Here is a 16,386-nt window from a genome sequence, read left to right as displayed (position 1 = left end):
ACACTTAAAATACAGGCGTAGCAAGCTGGCAATCTACAATAGACCTGTATGATATAATAAGTATTTTGAGCACCAGTGCTTATCATTCCTGGACCCACATGGGTAAAGTATATGTAAAAAGTCTTGAAATTGATGACAACGTGACTGGATTTTGGCTGGAATACTCGTGAGGTTTGGATGAAGTTGCTTCTTTCTGAAACGACAAGGATGAATCCATGCCAGTGTTGCAATATGCCACTTGCCTTCCAAGGTTCCAGAAATTATCTTTACTGTTTGCTTTCTAGTGAATCCTTTAAATATACTGGGCATCAATTTCCTGGGAAGACGGCTGAGCCTTTCCATCACCATGGGATGCACGGCTTTATTCTTCCTTCTCCTCAACATTTGCACTTCAAGGTATTTTCTGTTTAATTGCTTCAGATTTCGTGCAGTGGTTTCTAAATGGAGTCTCCTGACCCATGGTGTTCAGTAGTTTCAGGGACAAGTCCCTTTCACCCAGGCGAGTAGAGAATGGGCTGCTTGCTTGACTAGAATGGTCTTGCCTGTTCCCTACTATCCCCCTTCCCTCTTCCTACAGATCCCATCTTCCTCCAGCTATCACAGGATTATGGGTGCCAATGATGGTGTACTCACTTTACCTACCAAAATATTGAGGATCGTTATGTAATGCTTCCTGGAGAATCGGGACTCTGGTTGTTTATCACATTATTTGAACCAGTGCCAAGAAAGTTTAGTAATACAGACAGCGTGCTTATTTGTGCCTTCTGCTCATTTCACTCTTAATTTGCAGTCCTGGAGTGGCCTGAGCTCTGATATGTATCATTTATTCTACAAGCTCTCTGCACTATTTTCCAGGGGATGGTAGCAGCAGGTGTGCTATTTTTTTTTTCTTTGAGACAGGTTCTCTCACCTTGTCACCTAGGCTGGAATGCAGTGGTGCTATCTCAGCTCACTGCACCCTCTAACTCGTGGGCTCAAGCCATCCTCCTGCCTCAGCCTCTTGGGTAGCTAGGACTACAGGCACACACCACCATGCTGGGCCAATTGAAAAAAAAATTGGTGGCTCACACCAGTAATCCCAGAACTTTGGGAGGCTGAGGTGGGTGGATCACTTGAGCCCAGGAGTTCAAGATCAGCCTGGACAACATAGCAAAGCCCCATCTCTGCAAAAAATACAAAAATTAGCTGAGTGTGGTTGTGGATGTCTATAGTCCCAGCTACCCAAGAGGCTGAGGTGGGAGGATCACTTGGGCCTGAGAGGCTGAGGCTGCAGTGAGCCATGATTGTGCCACTGCACCCAAGGCTGGGTAACAGAGCCAGACTCTGTCTTAAAAAAAAGTCTTACTATGTTGCTGAGGCTAATCTTGAACTCCTGGCCTGAAGTGATCTAGCTGCCTTGGCCTCCCAAAGTGCAGGGATTACAGGTGTGAGCCACTGTGCCCAGCAGTTATGCTAATGTGAGGGGCCAGGGTGAATGGCAGCGTTGGGGAATGGAGAGGGCAGCAGGGAGTAAGATTGGAAGGAGGTTTGCTTAAGGACCCCACAATCAGGCCAGCTGAGAAGCAGCACCTCCCTCGGGTTCTGAGTTATCTGTGGTTGTATCTCAGCATCCACAGTGCACTCGAAGCTGGGCCACGGGAGGTGGTCCTCCATGCTGCCTTTTATAATTTCTCTCCGCTTCCTGTTTTCTAGTGCCGGCCTGATTGGCTTCCTCTTCATGCTGAGGGCTCTGGTAGCTGCAAACTTCAATACCATCTACATTTACACAGCTGAGGTGAGTTTTCATGCAAGGCTTGCTTACAAAGGGTGTGTAAGGTGAGCTACTTAGGGTGTCCATCCAAAGGTAATGCATCCCTGGTTTCTGTTGCCTTTTGATGATTTTCTAAAAACAATCTGTTAAAAAGACACCAGAAGTTTATTTGATGTGAATTTCCCCTTCCCCATTCAGTCTACTGAAAGCCAATCTCTGGAAGATAGGATCTTTTTCCTTTCTTTAAATAGCATGCATGTAAAAAACACCTCCTTGCCCTAGCACTGGGCTTCCAGAAGTAATAGGTAGCAACACGTTGCTGTCAAATGTAGAATTTCCTTTCTCTCTTTTTGAAATTAGAATACACTTTTCACTTTTATTCTTTCGGAAGATCCCTTTCCCTCCATCTGTTATTTGCTGCATGTAGCTTAAATTTAAATATAATCTTGATTTATTCTTTATTAATTTATTGAATTAATACATTTATATGCAAGGTACTGCCTGAGGTAGCTGAGTATTTCCTCATAAACCTCCCACTTTAAAGAGCTAATATTCCTAGAAATGAAACAATATTTGAATAGGGAACTTAACAGTATTTTAACTGGTTTTGTCATTCGTTGAGCTACAGGAAACAGTACTTTAGATACTGATAAAGCTGCCTTCAGGTTCATGGCAGGAAATGGGGAAGTCTATTGCGATTAAAGATTTGGCATGTCAAAAACCATTAAACCTGCAGAGAAAAGTACTTTTTCTCCCACACAGAGATAAAAATAGAAAGCTATGAGATGTTTGAATTATACATAATACTTCATTTAGTTCCATTAACAAAATCTAAAGTTGACTTACAGACAGGTACAAAAAAATCAATCCTCTTTTGCAATCCAGAACTCATTGTTCAGTGTAAGTTTTGCTAGAAATAAGAAGGGGTATTATGATACCTGAGACACTTTAAAATGACTGGAGTATTGATAACCATAAAGGTTGGTTCCAGGCTGGGCACAGTGGCTAATGCCTGCAATCCCTGAATTTGGGAGGCTGAGGTGGGAGAATCACTTGAAGCCAGGAGTTCAAGACCAGCCTGGCAAGGAAACCAAAACCCCATCTCCACAAAAATTAAAAATTAGCCAGGGGTGGGGGCATGCACCTGTAATTGTAGCTACTTAGGAAGGGGAGGCTGAGGCGGGAGGATTGCTTGAGCCCAGGAGTTGGAGGCTACAGTGAGTTCTGATGGCACCACTGCACTCCAGCCTGGGCAGCAAAGTAAGACCCTGTCTCTAAAAAAAAAAAAAAGTTGGTTCTAGGACTATAGAATAGAAAATTTAAAAGCATAATATATGAGGAAAATCTCAGCTATATCAATTTTGTATTCCAATTTCATGTTGACTTGATATATCAAGATGACTTTTTGTTTTAAAGGCTTTTATCTTGAGAACATGATGTCTGGGGTTAAAGGTATTGACATATTCCACAGGTCTGTACTGTTCTTGAGCTGTGATAGCTTAGGAATGAATATGATTTGAACTCACGCATATTTACAGATGGCATCAAATGGAGAATGAGGCAGATCCACCTACTCCAAAAATGACCCTAAAGTAAATTGGTTTAAGAAATTAGATCCGAAAGATTTTTGGTGAATTTTGAAGTCTTCATCAGTATATCCGTATTAAAAGGAGATGAAAGAAGCCAAAATAAAAGAATTATGGGCTGACAGGACAACTGGATTAAGCATCAGTTCTATTAAAAAGGGCTAACTTGAAGATTTTTTGACGATAAATTTTACTCCAGCTCTGTAGGGGAACCAAGGTGAACTTGATAGACAGTGGAAGGAATTACAACATGAAATTCCTAGAATAAAAATTAATTGGCTTGGTGCAGTGGCTCACGCCTGTAATCCCAGCACTTTGGGAGGCCGCGGCAGGTGGATCACTTGAGGTCAGGAGTTTGAGACCAGCCTGGCCAACGTGGTGAAACCCTGTCTCTATTAAAAATGCAAAAATTATCCAGGTGTGGTGGCGGGCACCTGTAATAATCCCAGCTACTTGGGAGGCTGAGGCAGGAGAATCGTGTGAACCTGGGAGGCAAAGTTTGCGGGGAGTCGAAACTGAGACACTGCACTCCAGCCCTGGTGACAGAGAGACTCCGTCTCAAAAAGAAAGAAAAAATTATTGACTTTAAATAATTTTGCATAGTTAAGAAAATAATTTTGCATAATTAAAAACAAAAACAAATCTAAAGTTATTTTGTAAATTTATGAACCAAAAAAATCTATGCGTAACATGGTGTCCTTCTAGAATTGCATTTGGGATGTACAGTCAAACATATTGTGGAATTTGCTCATTTTGAGGGTCATTTCTAAGTATTTTATTTTATTTTTTATTGTTTTTTGAGACGGAGTCTTGCTCTGTCGCCCAGGCTGGAGTGCAGTGGCGTGATCTCAGCTCACTGCAAGCTCCGCCTCCTGGGTTCTCACCATTCTCCTGCCTCAGCCTCCCAAATAGCTGGGACTACAGGTGCCCGCCACCATGCCCGGCTAATTTTTTGTATTTTTAGTAGAGATGGGGTTTCACTGCGTTAGCCAGGATGAACTTGATCTCCTGACCTCACGATCCGCCTGCCTTGGCCTCCCAAAGTGCTGGGATTACAGGCATGAGCCACCGCGCCCAGCCGGTATTTTATTTTTTATATTGTTTTTTAAAAAAGATGTGTAACTAAAAATGATAGTTTTCTTTCCATCTTCCAGATGACTCACAATGTGAACAAAAGACTTTATCGGTATTATAGCAAAGAAGCCATCACCTGAATTCATTATTTTCAGTCATAGCAACCTCATTTTTCAGAAAATAATAAAGCTCGCCATAAAGATATTCCACCCCCAGACCTTCTCCTGTAAATATAGCAGTGTCCTGTGAGGCGGAAAGCATCTTGCTTTTTGCATTTGACAGATGGTGGCAAAGATGTGGGCAACTAAAGGGGGCTACATGCTTTGCCTTAGAGAGTTGATAAAACTGTTTTGCCAGTATTTGATAGCACTAAGAAAATGTTCCAACATTTTGAGAAACCATTCTTTCCTAGAAAGTATTCTCCCTACAGTTCTATTTATTCAGTAAGACTTGCTGACTTATTAAACTTCTAGTTCCTTTAAGAATTCTGAATCAATGAAAAACCAATTAATTAGATTTTACTACAAATATCAAAAAGTTGCAGCAAGAAAGTAGAATATGGCTGGGCACGGTGGCTCACACCTGTAATCCCAGCACTTTGGGAGGCTGAGGCAGGAAGATCACCTGAGCTCAGGAGTTTGGTACCAGTGTGGGCAGCATAGCGAGACCTTGTCTCTATAAAATAAAAATAAAAATTTAATAAAATGTTAAAAAGGGATGGGCATGGTGGCTCACGACTGTAATCCCAACCCTTTGGGAGGCTGAGGCGGGCAGATCACCTGAGGTCAGGAGTTCGAGACCAACCTGGTCAACTTGGAGAGATCCCCACCCCCGCCCCCCCCGCCGCCTCCACTAAAAATATAAAAATTAGCCAGGCATGGTGATGCATGCCTGTAATCCCAGCTACTTGGGAGGCTGAGGCAGGTGAATCGGTTGAACCTAGAAGGTGGATGATGCAGTGAGCCAAAATTGCGCCACTGTGCTCCAGCCTGGGCAAAAGAGTGAGACTCTGTAGATAGATGGATGGATGGATAGATAGATAGATAGATAGATAGATAGATAGATAGATAGATACATACATACATACATACATACATACATACATACATACATACATAGACAGATAGAATATGCTGTTAAGATTCTGCAACAGCAAAGAGGCTAGGGAATTTAGCAAGAACAGAGGGGCCAGGTATGGTAGCTCATGCCTCTAATCCCAGCACTTTGGGAGGTTAAGGTGGGAGGATTGCTTGAGGCCAGATGTTCAAGACCAGCATGGCCAACATAGTAAGATCCCATCCCTAATTTTAGAAAAGAAGTAAAAATAAGAACACAGGGAATGGTGTGGCAAGTACCTGGCCCTCTAGTTAATTCTCTTAGCTGTATTTGTATTGAAGACTTCATCAGATCTCTGGGGAGTATTTTCTTCCCGTTCAGTAGAATCACTTTTATATATTTATAGTTCTGAAGTGGCACTCTTCTCTCTGATTCCAGAGCTTGTCTTTCTAAAATTATATTTGGAATCTTCAGTGAAACACATTTTTGGAATTGCTCATTTAAAGGATAATTTTGAAGTGTTTATTTTTTGCTGATATTGTCCCAAAAATTCAAAGTTGTGTACCTGAGAAAATCAACACCTTCTATTCCATGTTCTGTAACTGTGTTTGGTGCTCTATGCATTCCAAAACCTGACCTGGGGAGGAAGGGGAAGAGGAGGGCTCGGGGAAGGACAGACATTATCTGACTGGTACTTTCTGTGCCTCTCCCTGCAGGTCTACCCCACCACGATGCGCGCTTTGGGGATGGGAACCAGCGGCTCCCTGTGTCGCATTGGTGCAATGGTGGCGCCATTTATATCCCAGGTACAGCCGAGGACTCTGCAGGGAGAGAGAGAGTCTGAGAGAGGTGGGGAAAGAGGAACCCAGGGCCCTTCAGATTAAGGGCAGAACAGAGGATTTCTGTTGACTTCATGAGTTTTCTGGAGGTGCCAGTTCCCTGCTGTTTGGTGGATTTAGGTAGAGAGAGAGGCTAAATCCGCTACCAGGCTTTCAGCCTTCCAGTCAGTAGCAGGCATTGCATTGCATTCAGGGTTTGCTCCATTTTAAAATGGGTATTACTGGGGGAAGATGGAAAACAATGGTCAACACGAGAAGCTTGGGCAGTTGAATGACAGTGGGCACTAACCCTGGGTTAGAATTGTTGTCTGGTCAGTTGTCCAGGTGGCAAGTGTAAAACAGAGCCCGAGAGTAAGGGCAGGTTCAGCTGAGGTGCAGGGAGGTGGTGTGGGGAACAGGTGAGCCAGGCTTAGGCTGGGATAAAATCCCAGGGTGACTTGTGAGCCATGGATGGAGCCTTGTTTCAGGAGAAACAACAAAGGCAGGTATAGCAACCCTTGGGATCGTGGTTCCTCAGAGGGCTATGGAGCTTGCTGCTTTGCACTTGTCAGTCTTTTTTTTTTTTTTTTGGCTGCAAAAAAAACAGAAATCCAGGCTGGGGCGCTGTAGCTCACACCTGTAATCTCAGCACTTTGGGAGGCTGAGGTGGGTGGATCACCTGAAGTAAAGAGTTCGAGACCAGCCTGGGCAACATGGTGAAACCCCATCTCTACTAAAAATACAAAAATGAGCTGGGCATGGTGGTGCTCTCCTGTAGTCCCAGCTACTCAGGAGGCTGAGGCACGAGAATCACTCGAACCCGGGAGGTAGAGGTTGCAGTGGGCCGAGATCACGTCACTGCACTCTAGGCTAGGCGACAGTGAGACTCTATCTCAAAAAAAAACAAAAACAAAAACAAAAACAACCCAGGAATCCACATGACCTGGCTGTAGCAAAAAAAGGCAGGAATGAGGCCAAGCCCAGTCTGGGAGTAGGGGCACTGACAGGGGCCCAGGCTCTGTCCTCTTTCTCTGTCTGGTGCCTGTGGTCACTCATTTCCACCTGAGCATGCAGGCTTTCCTCCTCCCTGAGAACCAGGGTGCTGTGCTTGCCTGTGCGTGTGGCAGCTCTACAAATCCCAAACACACACTCTTCGCTCTGGCCTCTGGAAGACACTGATTAGTTCTCTCTGAATCCCAACATAGAGACCCCCCATTGGTCCAGTTGTCCATGCTTGAGCTAACTCAGTTGTGGCCCACAGTCAGGGTTATACATAAATGCAGCTGGCAGAGGTGAAATTGCAGAGAACGGGAGTTGGGATGGGCTGAGTAGACTTTAATGTGTATTTCCTACAATTTAACACAGGGATTTTGCTACCACGAATTTTTTAAAACTATCTTGGGAATGTTTTCCCCACCTGTCTTTTTCACTTTTTCTTTTTTTTTTTTTAACATCTGAGAAACCAAGCTAATCCCCACCTGTCTTAAAGAAAAATGGGGATGCCTTTTGTCTGCTGCTTCTGCTTTTCAAAATTCCTTAATACTTATTTCGTCATTTTCAGAAAAGAACCTAGAGATGAAAAAACCTGTCATTTTTTTTTCTTTTTCCAGAGACAGAGTCTCGCTCTGTTGCCCAGGCTGGAGTATAGTGGTACAGTCATGGCTCACTGCAGCCTTAATCCCTGCAGGTCCAAGGGATCCTCCCACCTGAGCCTCCCCAGTAGCTGGGACTACAGGCATGCACCACCATGCCTGACTATTTATTTATTTATTTTTAGAGGTGGAGTCTCACTATGTTGCTCAGGCTGGTCTCCAGCTCCTGGGTTTAGGCCATCCTCCTGCCTTGTCCTTCCAAAGTGTTGGGATTATAGGTGTGAACCACTGCACCCTGCCAGTAGTAAAACATTAACCCTATTTCTGGATGACTGAACTGAGGCATAGTTCATTTTCCAAGCTTTCATTAGGAATTGAATTCTCGACGACCTGGAACATTTTCCCTGGGCATTTGTGAGTATTTATCCCAGAGGCTACTCTGCTGTTGGTGGGTTTGTGGTTTAGGAAAGAACCCAGCTGGGACCAGGTCTCCTGGGACCATAAGGCCCTGCTCTGCTTAGCATCCTGTAGCCCACGTGGATTCTTAACTCCTTGTAATTCTCAGTTATCTTTTTCTGATACCCTCCCTTCATTTATTTTCATTTTCATTTTCTTTTCCTCTTTCTTTTCTCTCTTCTTTCTTCCTTCTTTCTTTTTCTTTTCTTTTTTCTTTCTTTCCTTTTCTTTTTCCTTCCTTCCTTCCTTCCTCTCTCTCTCTCTTACGTGTGCACACGCGCTCTCATTCTCTCTCGCTCTTGTGTGCTGTCTCTCTCTCACTCTGTCTCGCTCTGTCACCCAGGCTGGAGTGCAGTGGTATGATCTTGGTTCACTGCAACCTGGGTTCAAGCAATTCTCCTGTCTCAGCCTCCCGAGTAGCTGGGACTACAGGCACCCACCACCACTCTTGGCTGATTTTTTGTATTTTTAGTAGAGACGGGGTTTCGCCATGTTGGCCAGGCTGGTCTCAAATTCCTGACCTCAGGTGATCGGCCCGCCTCGGCCTCCCAAAGTGCTGGGATTACAGGTGTGAGCCACCACGCCCAGCCTGCTACCCTCATTTCTAAGGTGGAGGTAAAGAATAGTACCCACTACAGAGTTTTGCTCTAAGGATGAAATGAGATGAATAAATGTAAAGCAATTAACCCAATGTTTGACATACAGTAAGCACTCGGTAAATGTTAGCTAATATGATCATGATGATCAATAACGGTCAAGGTGAAATGCTATTCCAATGGATGCTTCTCAATCATTTAACTTCGGAAAGTATTGTTGTATCAATCTCTGTGCAATGGAGATGGTCTGCTTTCCTTAACAGGTTTAGATTGGGGAGGTTTCGAATCTGGGAAGCTTTGTGCCAGCTCGTAGGATATTTGCCTCGGTTTAGGATGGTGTGAGCTGCTCCAAGTAGACCTTAGGGTTTGGTGTCACTTTCATGAGCGAATTAGTCATTTGCCTTAAAGGTAGTTCTCAAACTTTAGTGCTTCTCAGAATTACTAGGGTAACTTGATCACAGATCCTTGGATTCCACTCACAGATGCCGATTCTGTAGATGGGATCAGTTACCTACTTTCTTCCCCACCCCCACCTTAAAGATAAGGTCTCACTCTGTCACCCAGGCTGGAGTACAGTGGCATGATCAGGGCTCACTACAGCCTCAACTTCCTGGGCTCAAGTAATCCTCCCACCTCAGCCCCACGGGTAGCTGGGACTACAGGCATGTGCCACCATGCCTGGCTAATTTTTTTGAACTTTAGTAGAGATGAGGTCTCACTGTGTTGCTCAGGTTGGCCTTGAACTCCTGAGCTCAAGATCCTCCCACCTTGGCCTTTCAAAGTGCTGGGATTACAGGTGTGAGCCACTGAGACTGGCCTCAGTTACTTAAGTATCCCCAGCAAATCTGATGCAGCTGATGGCAGGCCACCCTCTCGGAGGCACTGCTATCAATAGGGAGGATTGGGAGATGAGTTCTTCCTTTCACTTAATTCTTCCTCTTGTTCTTCCACTTTTTCTTTTTCCTTCTTCTTGCTCCCTTCTTACTTTTTTGCCTAAAACAAGCTGTTAAACCAGTTAAACTAAAAATTTTAATCAGTAATGTGTTTACACATTCTAATGACTATAAGCTTAATACAAAGGTCTCTTTTAAAATAAATGTTTCAGGCTGGGCGCAGTAACTCACACCTGTAATCCCAGCACTTTGGGAGGCCAAGGTGGGCAGATCACATGAGGCCATGAGTTAGAGACCAGCCTGGCCAACACGGTGAAACTTTGTCTCTACTAAAAATATAAGAATTAGGCCAGGCGTGGTGGCAGCCACCTGTAATCCCAGCTAGTGGGGAGGCTGAGGCATAAGAATCACTTGAACCTGGGAGACGGAGGTTGCACTGAGCCAAGATTGTGCCACTGCACTGCAGCCTGGATGACAAAGTGAGACTCTGTCTCAAAATTAATTAATTAATTAATTAATTAATTGAATGTTTCAGCCAGGCATGATGGCATGCACCTATAGTCCCAGCTACTCAGGAGGCTGAGGCGTGAGACTTGGTTGAGCCTGGGAGTTCGAGGCTGGGATGAGCTATGTTTGCACCACTGCACTCTAGCCTGGACAACAGAGTAAGACTCTGTCATAAATAAACAAATTAATTAATAATAATTCACCCACTGAAAAACTTTAAATAAGAACATTTTAAGATATTTAGTTGTTAGAAACTAATGATAGTAAAAAATAATAGTAGTCATGAGTATGTAGTCCAACAAAACAATAAAGGAAAATTTTGCAACAAAAGTATTAAAGATTCAGGGCCAGGTGTGGTGGCTCATGTCTGTAATCCCAGCACTTTGGGTGGCTGAGGCGGGTGGATCACCTGAGGTCAGGAGTTTGAGACCAGCCTGACCAACATGGAGAAACTCCATCTCTACTAAAAATATAAAATTAGCTGGGTTTGGTGATGCGTGCCTGTAATCCCAGCTACTCGGGAGGCTGAGGCAGGAGAATTGCTTGAACCTGGGAGGCGGAGGTTGCAGTGAGTCAAGATCGCGCCCTGCACTCCAGCCTGGTCAACAAGAGCAAAACTCCATCTCAAAAAAAAAAAAAAAAAAAAAAAAAGTATTAAAGATTCACTGAAATACAGAAGGGACCAGTGCAAGGCCTCTGCCAATAGGTCAGGGGCTGCCTCCCCACTTATTCTAGGAAACTTCAAGAGATCAGTCACTTTAGCCCTAGCTAGATGTCTTAGTTCAGGCTGCTATAGCATGTACCACAGACTGGGTGGCTTGTAAAAACAGAAACATATTTCTCATAGTTCTGGAGGCTTGAAGTTCAAGATCGGGCACCCAGAAAAAGAGTTTTTTCTAGAGTTTTTTCTGGTCTGTTTTATTTTTATTTTATTTAAAAAAATTTTTCCTTTCTTAAACTGGGTCTAGTGAGGGCTCTCTTCTTGGCTTGGAGACAGCTACCTTCTCGTGTCCTCACATCCAGAAAGAGGGGAAAGAGTTTTTTCTGGTCTTTTATTTTTATTTTATTTAAAAAAAAATTTTCCTTTCTTAAACTGGGTGGTACATCTGTGATCTTTTTTTTCCTCCCCCAGATGGAGTCTCACTCTGTCACCCAGGCTGGAGTGCAGTGGCGTGATGTCAGCTCACTGCAACCTCCGCCTCCCAGGTTCAAACAGTTCTCCTGCCTCAGCCTTCCGAGTAGCTGAGACTGCAGGCACCCGCCACCATGCCTAGCTAATTTTTGTGTTTTTAGTAGAGATGGGATTTTACCATGTTGGCCAGGCTGGTAACGGCTGGTCTCAAACCATTTTTTTTTTTTTTTTTTGGTGACCAAGTCTTGCTCGGTCACCCAGGCTGGATGGAGTGCAGTGGCACGATCTCGGCTCACTGCAAGCTCCGCCTCCCGGATTCACGCCATTCTCCTGCCTCAGCCTCCCGAGTAGCTGGGACTACAGGCCTCCCGCCACCACGCCCGGCTAATTTTTTGTATTTTTAGTAGAGACCAAGTTTCACCGTGTTAGCCAGGATGGTCTCAATCTCCTGACCTTGTGATCCGCCTGCCTCAGCCTCCCAAAGTGCTGGGATTACAGGCGTGAGCCATCGTGCCTAGCCTTGGGGTCTCTTTTTTTAAGGACACTAATTCCATTCATGAGTGCTCCACCATCATGACCTGATCATCCCCAAAGACCCCACATCCAACTGTGATACCATCATATTGAGGATTCCACCTATGAATTTTGGAGGAACAAAAGCACCCAGTCCATAACACCAGGCATCCCTTGGTGTGAACTGCTGGAAGCTACTATGGATGTTAAAGTCCTTTCAGCATATGCATGGCTTTGGGCTTTACCCTAGGCTTGCAGCACAGGCCCTTACAGCCTCACGGTGTGTGGCTGTGATTTGGGTAATGCAACCAAGACCTCTCCTTTGTGGCCAGACTTCACATGGTGTTTTCATCAAATGAGATGGTCCAGCATCCAAAAAAAAAGCATTGAAAAGCATTTAAAATCTCTCAAATCTCCTCAAAGGGATGTCAGTGGAAAAGCCCATTTGTGACTCGAGCAAAACTTTTAAACAGCCTCTTTGCCTGACTCACTTCCGTTGTCGTCAGTCGCATAGCTGTCATCCCCAAATCTCCAGCCTCGTCCCTTCAACCTTATCACCCCTTCGAAGTTCAAATGCCAGCCGGGCGTGGTGGCCCATGCCTGTAATCCTAACACTTTGGGAGGCTGAGGTGGGTGGATCATTTGAGGTCAGGAGTTCAAGACCAGCCTGGCCAGTATGGTGAAACCCCATCTCTACTAAAAATACAAAAATTAGTTGGGTATGGTGGCACACGTCTGCAATCCCAGCTACTCAGGAGGCTGAGGCGGGAGAATTACTTGAACCCAGGAGGCGGAGGTTGCAGTGAGCTGAGATCACACCATTGCACTCCAGCCTGGGCAACAGAGTGAGACTCTGTCTCAAAAAAAAAAAAAAAAAAAAGTTGAAATGCTGCCAAAATTCAGCAGAACTAGCCTCCTACAAACTCCGATATATTTGCTTGTCTTCTCTGCTTTTTCTAGCTGAAATCATTCAGCCTTTCAGTTTCCAGAAGACAGCAAAGTAGACAACAGAGACTCTGTTAGGAAGAAGGAGAATTCCTTAATTCAGGGTCCTATTTTGGTGACCATTCAATAAGTTCTTTCTGGAGTAATTCTCTACAAGTTTTAGAGGACTTCTTATGTAGTTTGGCAGTAAGAGCACCAAAAGAGACTCAATTAGCTATAGTCTATTTGTTAGCATAGAATCAAGAATTATTTTATCCCAACTGAATGTTCAAAACATTTATTGAACTTGTCCTCTGTGCCTGCCATTGTTCTAGTTCTATTTATTTGCAGTAATCAATAAGCCAGATGAGGTGCCAGTGGTGTGCTGGAGCTGGCCTGGACTCGCTTTTGAAAGCCGATGGTTAAATTTTCAGGAAAAATTGCAAACTGGTTAATGTCACATTGTTTGAAATTACTCATGGTGGTAGTGTGTACACTGTGGAAATTGACAAATGATGTAAGTCAGGGCCTTGGGTTTTCTGAGAACCTGTTGTTGAACATTTGACAGAACACCACCACAAGGTTCCTGCCCTCAAGAGACTTACATTCAAGTTGGGTACTTTATCAATATGCAATTAATGTAAAATAATTCCAGATTGTGATTAGTGCTTTGGAGGTACTATGGTAATGAGTAAAAGGGGTGACAGGCTTTTTTAGGCAGTCCTCTCTGGGAAGGTGATACTGAAGTTGAGATCTGAAGTATGAGAAGTTGACTGCTGTGTAAAGGGAAACAGCATTTCAAGTAGAATGACTGCTGGTTTGAGGGCCTCGAGGTGGGACAGACATCAATGTGTTCCAGGAACAGAAAATAGCCATGGTGAGCCAAATGGAGAGAAGTAGAGGGACAGAATGTGCCTTCCAGGCATATTAAGGACTTTAGATTTTTACCTTAGGAGCAGTGGGGAAAAGTTTAAGGGTTTTAAGCAGGTGAGGGATATGATCAGTTTTATTTTTTAAAAAGATCACTTTGGCCCGTCGCAGTGGCTCATGCCTATAATCCCAGCACTTTGGGAGGCCGAGGTGGGCAGATCACCTGAAGTCAGGAGTTCGAGACCAGCCTGGCCAACATGGTGAAACCCCATCTCTACTAAAAATACAAAAATTATCCAGGTGTGGTGGCACGCGTCTGTAGTCCCAGCTACTTGGGAGGCTGAGGCAGGAGAATCGCTGGAACCCTGGGGAAGGGGGTTGCAGTGAGCCAGGATTGTGCCACTGCACTCCAGCCTGGCTGACAGAGTGAGACTCTGTCTCAAAAAAATAAAAAGATAATAAAAAGATCACTGTGGTTGCTTGCAGAGAGTAAATTGGAGGAGGGAAAGGGTAGAGCAAGCTTATAAGACAACTCTCAGTTCACATTGCCGTGAAAGAGGAGATTTCAGAATTCTGGAAAACCCTTTCTATTATACTATAAAGATATAGGAAAAGATGGTAAACCTGACTGCGTAAAAAATTCACATTTTTGGCCAGGCGCAGTGGCTCATGCCTGTAATCCCAGCACTTTGGGAGGCCGAGACTGATTGATCATCTGAGGTCAGGAGTTCGAGACCAGCCTGGCCAACATGGTGAAAACCAGTTTCTACTAAAAATTCAAAATTAGCTGGGCATGGTGGCAGGCACTTGTAATCCCAGCTACTCAGGAGGCTGAGGCAGGAGAATCCCTTAGAACCTGGGAGGCAGAGGTGCAGTGAGCTAAGATCATGCCACTATACTCCAGCCTGGGCGATAGAGCGAGACTCTCTCTCTCTCACCAAAAAAAAAAAATTAAGTCTGGCTTGGATAAGGATGAAAGATAAAGTCTTATCTTTCAAGGGTCACAAAAAAACCCCCCCTAATTTAATGGTTACAGCTGAAAGATGATCTTTTTTGTCCTATATAAATGCTTGATGTTCTCTTGAAGCATGGGGAAAAAATCAGCTCATAAGATGACAGAGAACTTCACAAGTTAATGGGAATCAAATTACATCCATTTAATTTTTTCAGAAGTGATTTCCAATAAGCAGTGAACTTATTGAGAAACCGTACGTTGTCAAAGATCAACAGAGCTGGGCACTAGTTAAAGGGGTGAAGATTGGTTTGGTTTTTTTGTTGTTGTTTTTTTTTGGGGGTTGGGGGTTTTTGAGACAGAGTCTTGCTCTGTTGCCTAGGCTGGAGTGCAATGGTGCGACCTCAGCTCACTGCAACCTCTGCCTCCTGGGTTCAAGTAATTCTCATGCCTCGGCGTCCCGAGTAGCTAGGACTACAGGCACGCACCACCACGCCCCGCTAATTTTTTTATTTTTAGTAGAGACGAGGTTTTGCCATGTTGGCGAGGCTGGTCTAAAACTCCTAACCTCAAGTGGTCTGCCCACCTTGGCTTCCGAAAAGTGCTGGGATTACAGGCGTGAACCACCGCGTCCGGCCAGGGTTTTAATCAGTAATAACTATTGCAAAAGAGAAGAGTCCACGGTGAACTGAACTCAGCCTCCATTTGTACAGAGGTGACTGGGTGTTTCAAAGGGAGAGTGGCAGCGGTCTAAGGAGGGTAGCAGGGGCTTGAGCACAGTCAGTGACGTGAAACATTACAAATACCTGTAAGGGGGTGTCAGTCTGTGTAAATCCCACCTGGATTTGCTAAGTGGCGCTCTTTAAAGTTAGGCTCCGTCAGGGCTGGGAACCTGGGGCCCTATCTTCAGGTGTCAGCTAGAACAAACAGATCCTTGGGCAGCCTTGAGTTTTCTCAGGGAGGCCCTTCAAGGGTGGCTGGAGCCTCATAAGGGTGTGTCCTTGAGCTCTTAGCAACTACATTAGTGTTTAAGTGTCAGGGCAAGGTCGAGGCCTAGTGGAGAAGAGGGCTCATAGGAGCTGGGCTAGGGTTTGGTCAAGGAGAGGATCTTAGCCTCTAATTTATAAGTATGTTTGTGTGTGTTGTATTTTGAGTGATTTAAGAGATTTCCCAAGGGCAATTTTGACCACATGTGATTTTTTTCTTCCATCCTTAAAACACAAAAACCTACAAAGTAGAATTGAAACTTTACTAATATCTCACCATTTAATGATAACAAAGATAAACATTTTAATGAGGCTTTTATTTACTTATTTATTTATTTATTTTTTGAGATGGAGTCTTGCTCTGTTGCCCAGGCTGGAGTGCAGTGGCGCAATCTCGGCTCACTGCAAGCTCTGCCTCGTGGGTTCACGCCATTCTCCTACCTCAGCCTCTGGAGTAGCTGGGGCTACAGGCACCCGCCACCATGCCCAGCTAATTTTTTTTGTATTTTTAGTAGAGACGGGGTTTCACCGCATTAGCCAGGATGGTCTCCATCTCCTGACCTCATGATCCGCCCGCCTCAGCCTCCCAAAGTGCTGGGATTACAGGCGTGAGCCACCGCGCCCGGCCTTAATGAGACTTTTAAAATATATTTTTCTATGTATGTGTGTATAAATATGCAT

The 16,386-nt window shown here is 44.5% G+C and overlaps 1 protein-coding gene and 1 non-coding gene across 7 annotated transcripts in view; both read left to right on the top strand.

The window, feature by feature from the left end:
• Positions 1-16,386, top strand: part of SVOPL (SVOP like) — a 105,153-nt gene that overhangs the window by 72,734 nt on the left and 16,033 nt on the right. For all 6 annotated transcript variants that reach the window (XR_008527599.2, XM_054560667.2, XM_054560666.1 and 3 more), the window contains 3 exons: positions 285-396; positions 1,693-1,774; positions 6,183-6,272. Coding sequence is in view for 5 of the 6 variants with exons in the window: in XM_054560667.2 (XP_054416642.2) it covers positions 285-396; positions 1,693-1,774; positions 6,183-6,272 (284 nt within the window). In the remaining variant the exon portion in view is untranslated. The remainder of the gene's footprint in view (positions 1-284; positions 397-1,692; positions 1,775-6,182; positions 6,273-16,386) is intronic.
• LOC112134498 (small nucleolar RNA SNORA40) lies at positions 2,553-2,681 on the top strand. The gene has a single exon (XR_008527641.1). It is a non-coding gene; the product is annotated as a small nucleolar RNA SNORA40 (small nucleolar RNA).

This window comes from Pongo abelii, chromosome 6 (genome assembly GCF_028885655.2).
Source record: "Pongo abelii isolate AG06213 chromosome 6, NHGRI_mPonAbe1-v2.0_pri, whole genome shotgun sequence".
Lineage (NCBI taxonomy): Eukaryota > Metazoa > Chordata > Mammalia > Primates > Hominidae > Pongo > Pongo abelii.
This window is presented reverse-complemented; position numbering and strand designations above follow the sequence as displayed.